The sequence below is a fragment of the Onychostoma macrolepis genome, chromosome 24, assembly GCF_012432095.1.
Source record: "Onychostoma macrolepis isolate SWU-2019 chromosome 24, ASM1243209v1, whole genome shotgun sequence".
In the NCBI taxonomy this organism is placed as follows: domain Eukaryota; kingdom Metazoa; phylum Chordata; class Actinopteri; order Cypriniformes; family Cyprinidae; genus Onychostoma; species Onychostoma macrolepis.
In genome coordinates this window covers 14,431,168-14,445,649 of record NC_081178.1, presented here as the reverse complement: position 1 = coordinate 14,445,649, position 14,482 = coordinate 14,431,168, and the positions used below count along the sequence as shown (strand labels likewise).

At 36.1% G+C, this 14,482-nt stretch overlaps 1 protein-coding gene across 2 annotated transcripts in view; it reads left to right on the top strand.

Annotated features, from left to right (window-relative positions):
• sema5a (sema domain, seven thrombospondin repeats (type 1 and type 1-like), transmembrane domain (TM) and short cytoplasmic domain, (semaphorin) 5A) overlaps positions 1-14,482 on the top strand; it is a 147,211-nt gene that overhangs the window by 88,187 nt on the left and 44,542 nt on the right. For both annotated transcript variants that reach the window (XM_058765617.1, XM_058765618.1), the window contains 3 exons: positions 775-982; positions 9,778-9,895; positions 13,175-13,356. In XM_058765617.1, coding sequence (XP_058621600.1) covers positions 775-982; positions 9,778-9,895; positions 13,175-13,356 — 508 coding nt within the window. The remainder of the gene's footprint in view (positions 1-774; positions 983-9,777; positions 9,896-13,174; positions 13,357-14,482) is intronic.

Here is a 14,482-nt window from a genome sequence, read left to right as displayed (position 1 = left end):
CCTCTTCTATGGCAAACAGTCCTTTATGCGCCATGTTTATAAAGTTAGCCTCAATTCAATTCATGCCAGACAATAATAGCTTGAAGTGTGAGGAACGTAGCTGGAATTTCACAGTCGAATGGAATGAAATAGAGCACTGAAGCCTGTTTTGACAAGAGCAGGGACCTAATCAGTGGCTCTTGTAGTATCTAAAAGTTCATTGCCCCACATGTTGTATGGCTCCCATAAAACATCTGACAGGCCGCTTTGAAGCGAACAGAAGAATAACAGCAACTACTGTGAGGATAAAATAGATATTAAATAGCTTATCAAACCAATCCAGTTCACTCTTTGTGACATTATGAGACCAATGAATGTCCTCCATGGACTCACAGACCACATGCTCCATAGAGGGATGTGTAACTTGCGAAAGGTGATTCAGCCGATAATTCTGCCCTCCTTTCAACTGCACAAAAGCCACCCTTTGGAGAAGATAATGAATCTTCTCTGGAGAGTAGTCAGTCCGCCCTCTTTGCCCTTTCTGATCCAAATAGCACATCCATATTTAAGTTGACAGCCCAGGTGGCACTTTATAGAATTTTCATGTGATAGAAGAGATCTGAGGTCATTCTCCACTGCTGCTTCTCTGACATCATTTCCTTTCAATCTCACCAGGTCATCAGAGATGCCCCACTTGATCACCTAAACTGATTCTGCACTGTTTTCCCCCCTCTCTCTTACATTCTCTCTAATATCTAACACACTTGTTCTCAAATTTCTCTTTCTGCTTTCTAGATTACGGCACTATTAAGAAGGTGCTCTCTCCGCTGAACCAGACCACGGGCAGCTGTTTGCTGGATGAGATTGAGCTTTTCCCCCCAAAGAAGAGGCAGCCAATCCGCAGCCTACTCATCCTTCACAGCCGCAGTGAGCTATTTGTGGGAGTCAGAGACCAGGTCATCAAAATCCCCCTGATGCGCTGCAACTTCCACAAGTCTAGAGAGTGAGTACTGCTGCTTCTCAGTAGACAGATGTACAACATCTCAAGGTAGAAATTCATAACTGCTTCCCTAAAATGAAAAATGTCATCATTTATTCATCCTCGTGTCAAAAACTGAACACAAAAGGTGTTGTTTCTAGATGACTAGAATAGACCTTTTTAGCGCCAAATTTGACAGGAATGAAAATGAGGATGTGAGGGATGGAAGTACAATGGATTGTAGGCCTACTGTTGTTTATTTTAGCTGACGAACTGACCAACTTGACTTGACTTGACTTGAAATGTATTTCTCAAAATACATCAGTTGTGAAAATTATATGACTTTCATACAATCCGTTCCATTGTAAACACTGTAAGCCTCATCCATATTAAATTCAGTATGGTGTCTAACCTGACTAAGGTCTATAATGAACAGTTTAAATGGCTTGACACGTCCTTCATCCATTTTCATTTTGTCAACCCTTTCATCAAAATATAATAACTTTCTGCAGCCGACATGACTTTTCTTCTTTTTGTGTGCAAAGGCTATGGCCGTGGAAAAAAGTATTAACAAATAGCAATGATTCCTATTTTTCACAGTCTGATCAACTCTTAAAGAGTGAAATCAAATCCAAGGCTATATTTTGTAGCTTTTTTACACCACTGAATTTTTATTTTCAATAAGATTCAATGTGTTAACTTTGTTAACAGCGGACCATTTTACAGGATTTATTCATTTAGGTTGATGCTTTATACTGGTCACACTTTATTTTAAGATCCAATTCTCGCTGTTAACAAACCATTAACTGCGACTTTTGCCTCAATAAACTCCTAATTTGCTGCATATTAATAGTGCGGTATTTGTTAAGTTTAGGTATTGTATAGGATTAGGGATGTAGAATATGGTCATGCATATATGTGCTTTATAAGTAATAATAAACAGTTAATAATAGGCATGCCAGTAAGTATCTAGTTAATAGTGAGAATTGGTCCCACTAAAGTATTACCCTATCTTTTAATTATTAATTCATTTTTGTTCATAATTAATGTTAATTTATTGTATTTACTTGCTGAAATATGTTGGTATATATAGAAATTAATATTCTAAGTTATTAAATTCTGTAAAAGTATTGTTCATTTTTAGTTCATGATACCTAATGCATTAACTAAAGTTGACAAACAGAACCTTATTGTGAAGTGTTACCCATTCGTTTTCCTTGCAAATTTCAAGTTAAATGCAAGTGTCATTTCATGATTGCTTTTAATAATACCAAAGTTTTGATTCCCGGCAAGATAAATGATAATACTAATCTTACGAGCTCATGAATGCCGGCAACCTAATTTTTATTTTATTTTTTTCACTGCACAAGAATAAATGTAATGTCACAAAGATCCTCTGCCAGAGGGCAACAAAGAACAATCATCATGTTTGACATTGTGCCTCCAGGCCTTTATATCAAGAGCACTTCTCTAATCTCTCCTCATAAGAGGAGATGGCAGCCTGTTCATCATCTCTCTCCATTTGCATTCCAATGAAAAGCGCTGAGTTATGTGAATATGAGCTGAGTTTTGCCTGATGAGCTTTTTCTATCCACTTAAGCGGTTAAAGATTGGGAGAGGTCAATTACTCACACCTCTATACTTTCTGACACCAAAAGGGAAAACTAATGCAAATTTTGTTTGAATAAACAGCCATAACAGGGCCGTTTTAAAGTGCTTGGTTTACACTGCTGACATTCACATTGCCGTGTCACTGTACTCCAAACTTTACGGCACTGAACGCTTGACTTCATCTTTCCATCCGTGCTGATGACTGCTGTGATAGTCCTCAATGAGTTTGAAAAGCTGTTCGGTGCGTCTCAGGGCTGTTCTCTGTTTCTGATTAAAGTTATTACCAGCACTCAAGGGAAATATTGCCAGATTAAGTTATGCCAAAGCAAGCAATACTTATAATAAGAAGCATGTGTGCTCTTTAAGGTGTTTAAATTTTTAAAGGGCTCATATGATATGTTTTACCATTCTATTTATTTCCCAGAGGTACACTTATGAAGTTATTCAACTTTTTTTGTTCTATTTAGTGTCAGAATTTAATTTAGGCCTACGTGATGATTTTTCAACCCTTCTTTGTCTTATAGAATGGTGTACCTTTAAGAATTCTGTGTAAATGCTCTTTCTGCATGTGAAATTGAGAAGCTTCTCATTAACTCTTGCTATGCTTGCTCATGGCCTTCTTCAAAAGGATGTGCAGAGCTGTAGGTGCTACACACAGCCAGGAATAGTGTTTTCTTAGTGGATCTTAACAATTTAATAGTAATTATTTATTTTATTTTATTTAAGTTTATTTATTTCATTTTATTATTTAATTTTTTTATTTTAATTATTGTTGTTTATAAACAATGCGATCTGTCCTATTTGTTCTTGTTTCAGGTTTCTGATGGTTAAAGTCTTCAATTTTCTGATATCAGAATGGATTTCATAAGCCGTATTTGTGGTTTGATGTCAATATGTGATGTTTTTGGACTTGGAAGGAAGCTGTCAATTGTAAAACTTGTGAACAGTATGCTTTTATAAAGGAAAATTGGATTTCTCATTTCATGACCTCTCCACTTCTGCTCTTCTTTTGTCGGTAACGCTTTAGATTACTGCCCGCAATGTACCGCGTAATTAAACACAATTTACAGTGTACCTATTTGTAACTATAGAGTACCTCCACAGTACCTACTCATAGGTATAAGGGAACAATATGCAACATTTGGGGAATAAGGGGGTAATAACCTGCGGAATTATAAAGCATTTATACTGTAATTATTTAATAACTAAAGGGTATCAATTCTGAAATTACATGTATGTAGAGTCCATGATTTTCCGCGTCAGCATAATTTAAAGCTGAACGTACATGTAGGTAAATGGAAACAAGTGGGTAATAAGGGGGTAATGACTTGGAAAATTAAAAGTATTTATACTGTTAGTATTTCATAAGTAATGCGTAACTTTTCTAAGATTATGTGGTATGCATGACGTACTGTTTTGGCAACAATATTATGATTTAGAACAAGTTGCCTTATTGTAATAACATATGATGCAGTATATTTTACACTACATACTGGGTACTTATTGTATTATTACAACATATATCTTACATGACATTGATACAATTAGTAGGCCTATACTATAGCATAATTTAGTAATTATAGCAAAGTTAAAAACCACCATAGTCGAGATTACAAAAGTATGGGGACATTTTGTAATGAGTTTCTGCTATGATTTGGTTTAAAAATTGATATGAAAATTTACCTGATAAAAGAGCATTGCATATGGTCATCTCAGTAGCGAATCATGTCCGTTGAGGTGCAGTAGTGGGAAACTAGATTACCTGTTTCCAGCTGCTCCTAGGATATCGCATATAAATATACCATTTACCGAATTGATGTTTTTTGATAGCTGTAGTGCTGTTGGTGCACTTGAGCTTCCGTATGTGGTTTGAGGCAAGTAGAATAAAATGTACTACAACATTTTTCTTAACTACTATGCAAACATACACCCTTGTTATGTGTAGTTACTGTGTAAGTGTAACATCCGCGGGCTGTAATCTAAAGTGATGCCTTGTTACACTCATGTTACGTGTAGTTAATGTGTAAATGTAACATCCGCGGGCTGTAATCTAAAGTGAAGCCTTGTTACCCTCTTGTTACGTGTAGTTAATGTGTAAATGTAACATCCGCGGGCTGTAATCTAAAGTGATGCCTTGTTACCCTCTTGTTACGTGTAGTTACTGTGTAAGTGTAACATCCGCGGGCTGTAATCTAAAGTGATGCCTTGTTACCCTCTTGCTAAGTGTATTTACTGTGTAAGTGTAACATTAAACAATTTTAGTTATGCTACAATAGATGTATTTCAAAGTTATTATCAATGAACTGTATTACATAGTTAAATGCAAGGTCCTTAAGTTAAAGAAATATTTTTATTATTTAACAAAATTTTAACAGATCTTTTCCAAGAACAAAATGCAGAAAAAACAAACTTGCAACCACTTATACAAAATACAAAGAACAGTAAATCATACACAATCATACATTTATTTTTAATAGGCATATTATAAATTTTCCTTTCAGCTGTGGGCAGGAGTCGACAAATTTCTGGAGATCTGTTGCATATGCTTGCAAAGTTGTCCCTGCAGTATATGAGGGAGCAGAAAAGTTCTCCACCTCTGATGCAGTTTTCACCTGTGATTACAATTAGAGAAAAATACATTGCAAAAAAAAAAAATGTTAACACATGTCAAGTTTGCATAATGTAAACAAGTGTTGCACAAAGCTTATATTTAACCAAATATATAAAATAAGGACTTCTGTGAGGCCTCTGTGTCACAGCAATGTTTCAAGGAAAATCTGTAAGAGTTGCCAACACTGTGATATGGTAAAGCAATAAATAATAAAATAACAAAGGACTACAAAAGTACACAGGTAACTGGAAAATAAAAACAATAACTTAATAGTATAACAAAATAGAGAATAAGCGACAGTCAGTAGGTGACAGTCCACTCTGATGGGCTCCAACTCACCTTAACCCTTGGGTATACCCTGTACCTTACGAAAAATGTTTTAACTAAGTTTTTACCATAGTTAAAAAAAGAAACATTGTTACTATAGTTAAACCATGGGTACCACAAAACAGCCATGATTGTGCTACAAAACCTGTGGTTAAAACCAGCATTTTTACAGAATTAGGCATACCTGAATTTAAAAAAAGAGCCCTACCCACAAACATTAGAGAACATTCCTAAAAAAAAGTATCTAGAAAAATAGAAAACCCGGTCCCACTTTATATTAACTGGCCTTAACTACTATGTACTTGCATCAAAAAATAAGTACTTATTGCGTATATTGTATTGCAAATCACTTTTTTCTGGTATTGAGGTGGGATACAGGTAAGGTTAGGGACAGGTTTGGTGGTATGGGTAGGTTTAAGGGTGGGTTAAGGAGTAAGGGATGGGTCAACAGTGTAATTATAAATGTAATTACAGAAATTATATTATATGCAGGTATTTTTAAAATATAAGTACAATGTAAAATAATTCTGTACACAATATGTGCATAGTACCAAATGATTAATTTAAATGTTAAGGCCACTCTGAAAAACTGAAAACCCTCTAAATTTTAAACCATGGTGTTGTTTTAATGTATTTGTTCATAGTTTTATGACAAACACAAATAAAAAAAATTTTTAAATCCTGACAAGTTACTCAGCCGTATTTTATCCAAGATGTTCATGTTTTTCTTTCTTCAGTCGCAAAGTTTTTTTGAGGAAAACATTCCAGAATCTTTCTTCATACAGTGAGCTTTTATGGTGGCCAGCTGGATTGAAGATTAAAAACACAGTTTCAGTGAAGCTTCAAAGGGCTCTACACAATTCCAGCCTTGGAAGAAATGACGATTTTGAAGTTGGAGGAGAAAATGAGATGGGAGTTTTTAGACCTACCTTAACTGTCATGAACCGGGGGAAAAAACAGTTCACGCAGAGCTAGACAAGAGGAGCGTTTAACCAATCTTTTCGCTAGATAAGACCCTTCTTCCTCGGCTGGGATTGTTTAGAGCCCTTTGAAGCTGCATTTAAACTGCATTTTGGAAGTTCAAACTCGGGGGCACCATAGCAGTCCATTTTATGGAGAGAAATCCTGAAATGTTTTCCTCAAAAAACATGATTTCTTTACGACTGAAGAAAGAAAGACATGAATATCTCGGATGACAAGGGGGTGAGTACATTATCTGTACATTTTTGTTCCAGAAGTGAACTACTCCTTTAAGGTGAATTGGAGCCCTTCAGAGTGGACTGTCACCTACTGACTGTCGCATATTCTCTATTTTGTTATACTATTAAGTTCTTGTTTTTATTTTCCAGTTACCTGTGTACTTTTGTAGTCCTTTGTTATTTTATTATTTATTGCTTTACCGTATCACAGTGTTGGCAACTCTTACAGATTTTCCTTGAAACATTGCTGTGACACAGAGGCCTCACAGAAGTCCTTATTTTATATATTTGGTTAAATATAAGCTTTCTGCAACACTTCTTTACATTATGCAAAATTTGACATGTGTTAACAGGTTTTTATTTATTTATTTTTTTGCAATGTATTTTTCTCTAATTGTGATCACAGGTGAAAACTGCATCAGAGGTGGAAGGACTTTTCTGTTCCCTCATATACTGCAGGGACAACTTTGCAAGCATATGTAAAAGATCTCCAGAAATTTGTCGAATCCTGCCCACAGCTGAAAGGAAAAATTGCCAATATGCCTATTAAAAATAAATGTAGAACAGGATTTTGTGTGTGTGTGTGTTTTACAGTTCTTTGTATTTTGTATAAGTGGTTGCAAATTAGTTTTTTTCTGCATTCTGTTCTTGGATCAGATGTTCAGATGTTACACTTACACAGTAACTACACGTAACAAGAGGGTAACAAGGCATCACTTTAGATTACAGCCCGCGGATGTTAGACTTACACAGTAACAAGAGAGTAACAAGGCATCACTTTAGATTACAGCCCGCGGATGTTAGATTTACACAGTAACTACACGTAACAAGAGGGTAACAAGGCATCACTTTTGATTACAGCCCGCGGATGTTAGACTTACACAATAACAAGAGGGTAACAAGGCTTCACTTTAGATTACAGCCCACGGATGTTAGATTTACACAGTAACTACACGTAACAAGAGGGTAACAAGGCTTCACTTTAGATTACAGCCCGCGGATGTTAGACTTGCACAGTAACTACACGTAACAAGAGGGTAACAAGGCTTCACTTTAGATTACAGCCCACGGATGTTACATTTACACATTAACTACACGTAACAAGAGGGTAACAAGGCTTCACTTTAGATTACAGCCAGCGGATGTTAGACTTGCACAGTAACTACACGTAACAAGAGGGTAACAAGGCTTCACTTTAGATTACAGCCGCGGATGTTAGACTTACACAGTAACTACACGTAACAAGAGGGTAATAAGGTTTCACTTTAGATTACAGCCCGCGGATGTTAGACTTACACAGTAACTACACATAACAAGAGGGTAACAAGGCATCACTTTAGATTACAGCCCGCGGATGTTAGACTTACACAGTAACTACATGTAACAAGAGGGTAACAAGGCATCACTTTAGATTACAGCCCGCGGATGTTAGACTTACACAGTAACTACACGTAACAAGAGGGTAACAAGGCATCACTTTAGATTACAGCCGCGGATGTTAGACTTACACAGTAACTACACGTAACAAGAGGGTAACAAGGCATCACTTTAGATTACAGCCCGCGGATGTTAGATTTACACAGTAACTACACGTAACAAGAGGGTAACAAGGCATCACTTTAGATTACAGCCAGCGGATGTTAGATTTACACAGTAACTACACGTAACAAGAGGGTAACAAGGTTTCACTTTAGATTACAGCCCGCGGATGTTACACTTACACAGTAACTACACGTAACAAGAGGGTAACAAGGTTTCACTTTAGATTACAGCCCGCGGATGTTAGACTTACACAGTAACTACACGTAACAAGAGGGTAACAAGGCATCACTTTAGATTACAGCCCACGGATGTTAGACTTACACAGTAACAACACGTAACAAGAGGGTAACAAGGCTTCACTTTAGATTACAGCCCGCGGCTGTTAGACTTACACAATAACTACATATAACAAGGGTGTGTGTTTGCACAGTAGTTAAGAAAAAGGTTGTAGTACATTTTATTCTACTTGCCTCAACCCACATACGGAAGCCCAAAGTGCACCAACAGCACTACAGCTATCAAAAAACATAATTTATACAGTAATTATACGTGTTGTGTAGTATGCTGTTATTTATCCTGGGAGGAGCTGGAAACAGGTAATCTACTTTTCCACTGTATTGCACCTCAGCAGTACAATACTGGTGACCTGACTCGCTGCTGAGATGACCATAAGCAATACTCTTTCATCAGGTCAATATTCATATGGGAATTTCTAAACTAAATCATATCAGAAGCTCATCACATAATTACCCCATACTTTCAGCTGAGTTGTTCAGTAATCTCCACATAAATAACACTAGTAAATAATATATCTTATATTCTCTAGTAAACTTTGGCAACATTTATAAAGACTATGGTGGTTTTTAACTTCACTATAATTACTAAATTATACTATAGTATACTACAGTTTACTATTTGTATCAATGTCATGTAAGATATATAAGTTGTAATAATACAATAAGTAGGCTACCCAGTACGTAGTGTAAGAATATGTTGCATCATATATTTTGTGTTATTACAATAAGGCAAATTGTTCTAAATCATAATATTGTTGCCTAACTCAGTAGGATATAAATACCGCGTAATCCTAGAATAGTTACACCTTGCTTATGAAATACTAACAGTGTAAATACTTTAATTTTCCAAGTCATTACCCACTTGTTTCCGTTTACCTACATGTACGTTCAGCTTCAAGTTATGCTGACGCGGAAAATCGCGGACTCTACATACACGTAATTTCAGAATTGGTACCCTTTAGTTATTAAATACTTACAGTATAAATGCTTTATAATTCCGCAGGTTATTACCCCCTTATTCCCCAAACGTTGCATATTGTTCCCTTATACCTACGAATAGGTACTGTGTAGGTACTCTATAGTTACAAATAGGTACACTGTAAATTCTGTTTAATTACGCGGTACATTGCGGGCTGTAATCTAAAGCGTTACCCTTTTGTCTCTTCTCAGTTGATTAATGTTGCCATAAACTTTCGTATCACGATGAGCATCTGTTTTTTCTCTCTCTCTCAGTGCCTGTGTGGGGGCCAGGGATCCGTACTGCGGCTGGGATCTGGTGCTCAAGAAATGCACCACCCTGGAAGAAAGTGTCAGCATGAGCCAATGGGAGCAGAGCATCACACGGTGTCCTGTGAGTATCCAGAATGCACTTCAATCATTCACGCAGTGCCTCAGCCCTCAAAGCCAAATGTTTTTTTTCATATGAAGACTCTTGATGCTGATCCAGTCTGTCGGTGAAGAACAGTGACAAATGCGTCCGCTTCAACCGTAACTTGCAGGATCAACTTTTTTTCTCATAACAGCAGACACTCTTAGAAGTGTTTTATAACAATGTTGAGGAAACATTGCAGGTGATGGACAGACAGTGCTGAGACAGTGCAGGTCTGATGTATTGCTGCTTTTGCAGAAAAACAACTTTTCCTCCTCCTGTACTCAAAAAGAGAATATAAGGCTAATACTAAACAGAGCTTGTGTGCAAAGAAACAAAGCGCAGCAGAATTTGCTGTCAGCCATCTTTCTGTTGAATGGCATTCTCTGGTAACATGGCTTCATATTCCCACACTCCTTTGTGCTGACATGTGCCCCTGCCTGAGGCCTCCCAGCCTGTAGATCACTCCCAGAATCCTTTGTCCAATCCATCACGTCCCTCCCATGTATAGTGGCTCTGAAAATATTTAGACACTTGCTCTTCACGTGGTTTCATGTTCTAAAGGTTACATGCAGTGTTCTATGAGATACCACAGCTCTGATAGCACAATCCACACACACACACACATTTGTAGACACACATACTATAAACTATATCAGGCATTGTAGCAGTCTCACAGGGTCTTTAGGTAAAAGACCTTGTAGCTTGTAGCTGTAGCTGAGAAATGACATTTTGTGTAATATCACGTTGCCTCCCACGCTGCCTGAAGAAAGCAGCATGGAATTGTTGAACACAAACAGGGAAGTGTAAAAGTGTGGGAGGCTTCGGTCTCAAGAGTCACTAGAATGCAAGATTTCTATTGATTTAGTTTAACACATGTTGTTTACACATATTGGTTACACATTTTGAGGTCCAGATGTCCTTTGTTGTTGGAAGCAACAAAAATGTGCCCCAAACATGTTAAGCAGTGGTGCTTGCGTGGAAGATGTAGATTTGTATCCAGCTTGCAAAATTCCAATTTCATTCCAATTTCATTCACCTTCTCTTATAAGGTCAATGACGTAATGCCACTTTTTGTGTCCAAACCTTTTATTTCCCAAAAAATGCTATGACTGTTTTGTTTGAGTTTTTTGTTTTGTGATTTTTTTTTTTTTTGGTGGTGGTGGGGGAGGGTTGTATGTTTGTTTGTTTTTTTCCAATTTCATTCACCTTCTCTTACAACGTCAATGACATGATGCCTCTTTTTATTTTTTGTCCAAACTTTTATTTCCCAAAACATGCAGTTACTTTTGTTTTGCAGGGTTTTTTCTGTTTTTTTGTTTTGTTATTTTTCGTTTGTTTTGGGGGGGGTTTTCTGTTTGTTTGTTTGGTTGGTTGGTTGATTGGTTGGTTTTTCCAATTTCATTCACCTTCTCTTACAACGTCAATGACATGATGCCTCTTTTTATTTTTTGTCCAAACCTTTTATTTCCCAAAACATGCAGTTACTTTTGTTTTGCAGGGTTTTTTCTGTTTTTTGTTTTGTTATTTTTCATTTGTTTTGGGGGTTTCTGTTTGTTTGTTTGGTTGGTTGGTTGATTGGTTGGTTTTTCCAATTTCATTCACCTTCTCTTACAATGTCAATGACATTATGCCTCCAAACCTTTTATTTCCCAAATCACGCAATGACTGCTTTGTTTTGTTGTTTTCGTATTATTGTTTTTTGTGTGTGTGTGTGTGTGATTTTGGTTTGTTTTTTGGGGAGTTCTGTTGTTTGTTTGTTTGTTTGTTTGTTTGTTTGTTTTTCCAATTTCATTCACCTTCTCTTACAAGGTCAGTGATGGAAAGACTCTTTTTTGTGCCCAAACCTTTTATTTCCCCAGACGTGCAATTTTTGTTTTTTTGTTTTGTTTTGTTTTGTTTTGTTTTGTTTTGTTTTGTTGTGTTGTGTTGTGTTGTGTTGTGTTTTGTTGTGTTTTGTTTTGTGTTGTGTTGTGTTGTGTTGTGTTGTGTTGTGTTGTGTTGTGTTGTGTTGTGTTGTGTTGTGTTGTGTTGTGTTGTGTTGTGTTGTGTTGTGTTGTGTTGTGTTGTGTTGTGTTGTGTTGTGTGGAATGTTTTGACAGTTCAGTCAAATGTTATTATTATTATTATTATTATTTCTTAAGGTTTTGATACTAGTAAATCCCCTCAGTCAAAGTTAAGAATTTCTAAAATATATCTCATGAGTTAAGCTTCTTTTGATATAGCAAGATTAGTTCAGGTTGTCAGATGTGATATTCAATGTGAAATTCAATATGGGATTCATGTCATTCAGAATGACTGCATATATTATCTTTTAAACTAATTTTGCCATCTTGACATTGTCCTTGACATTGTCCATCTGTTCTTTAACCTGTTACTAACAACAACCATGAAAACCATTTTTAATCATCTGATCATTTGACATAGTCCTTTTAGATAATATATCCACATAATTTTTGCCTATTCATTTGCAGGGTAGTATTGTGTCCAAGGTGTCTGAGGTTGAGTGACAGATCTAAAATGACTTCAGTAGTAGAGCACAGTAAGGCTAGATGGAGACACACTTCATTCAAAGCCCATCTGGAGGCTGACACTGTATGGAAATAAACAAAGAACCACATTTGTTTTCTCTGGAAAAACCGTTAACTTACTGTATCATCCCTGTCTTAAAATTGGCAGAAAACCCCATCTATATTTAAAAGAAAAGCCAGGCCTTTGAAAATGAGGTTTGTTTTTACTTTTCCACCACACTGGAAATGTGACTCTCTTATGCGTTCGGTACACAAAGAGCACAAACAATTTCTCTCCACACAGAGGGTCATTTATTCTTCTCTATTCATAATGCATTGACAATCTTTTCCACAGAACTCATCGCATTTTATGCGCTAGACAACATTACCTTCTCCCTTTGTTCACAAAATATGTTGTCCTGTATCTGATACCTCAGATGTTAATAACCAGAGAGCAATAACAAAATTACATTAGCTATTCATTACTACATTCTCATATAATGCCTCAAATGAAAATATTTGCTCATTGTAAAGCGTGTTCATTTTCCAAAGAGGAGGCCTGCTATTTTCAGCTATCACAAATCTAATATGCAGAAAGCTATATTTTAGTTTGGATTCATCTAATAACTGGCAAATGTGACCTTATCTGCAGTAATAATTTATTTGCATTCATATTTTGTTTACTTGTTTCTGTGCTCATTTACTATTTATGTGCTCTCTTTCTGTTGTGTGTGGTTATGTATGTGTGTAGGTGAGGAACGTGACTGTGGATGGTCATTTTGGAGCCTGGTCAGGATGGAAAGCTTGCAGTCATAGTGATGGTGGCAGCGTTGGTTCATGCCAGTGTCGTACTCGAGCATGTGACAGCCCGAGCCCTCAGTGTGGAGGGCAGCCATGCCAAGGAATCAGTGTTGAGGTGGCAAACTGCTCCAGGTATACAAACGTCTCACAGAAGACTAAAGCACAAACAGGAAGTTACACATTTTACCTTTAGGCATGACAGAATTATATGGAAGTAGAAAATATAAGGTGTTAGTGACTTTATGTATCACAATTGCAACATTGTTTCTTGTAATTCTCAAAATATAGCATTGTACCTCACAGCAGTAGTTTTGTTTCTCAGGATTGTCATTTTAAATCTGAGAAATGCAATTTTAAATGACAATTGTAACTTCATGTCTCACAATTGTTATTTCTCACAACTGCGACTTTTTGCCTCATAATCAAACAGAGTAACTATATTTTGCAATTGTGCATAGATTTTTCATAATTGTTGTTTTAGATATCACAATTTCAAATTAATTTCACAGTTATTTTATCTTTCAATTGCAACTTTATATCTCACACAATCTTTTTGTGTGAAACTTGATTTTTTGCTATTTTCATTGTATATTTGACAGATGTGATTTCATATAGCACAACTGTGACTATAATTGAGACTATACCTCACAATTATTTTATATATCATATTTTTTACTTTATATCTTGCAGTGTGACTTGTAATTGCAAATTTAATTCCCTCAATTGTCATAATGTGAATTTTTTTATTCACAATGTGACTTTAAATATCACAATTGCAACTTGATTTCTCATAATCATTTTAAATCGGAGAATTGTGATTTCATATATGATAATTGCGACTTGACGTCTCCCAACTCTTGCTTTTTTCTCATAATTATGACTTTATATCCCACAATGCAACTATATTTCGCAATTGTGCCTTTTTCTTTTTGTAATTGTCATTTTATATTTCATAAATTGTAAAAGAATTTATGATCCGCACTCACGAGAACAGTCTTCTTTTTCGTTTTATTTTACAATCCTTACCATTGTGGAATAGACACAAAAGTTTCGGCTACCAAGCCTTCCTCAGTGTGTGTTTCATAAATTCAAATTCACAGTTGTGATTTTATCTCTAATTTTAACTATGCAACTTGATTTCGCATAATTTCATTTTAAATCTGACTTGCAATTTCATATATCAATTGTTACTTTATTTCTCATAAATGCAAATATTCTTGTATTCCACTTTGTCTCACAGTGTGACTTTTATATATTG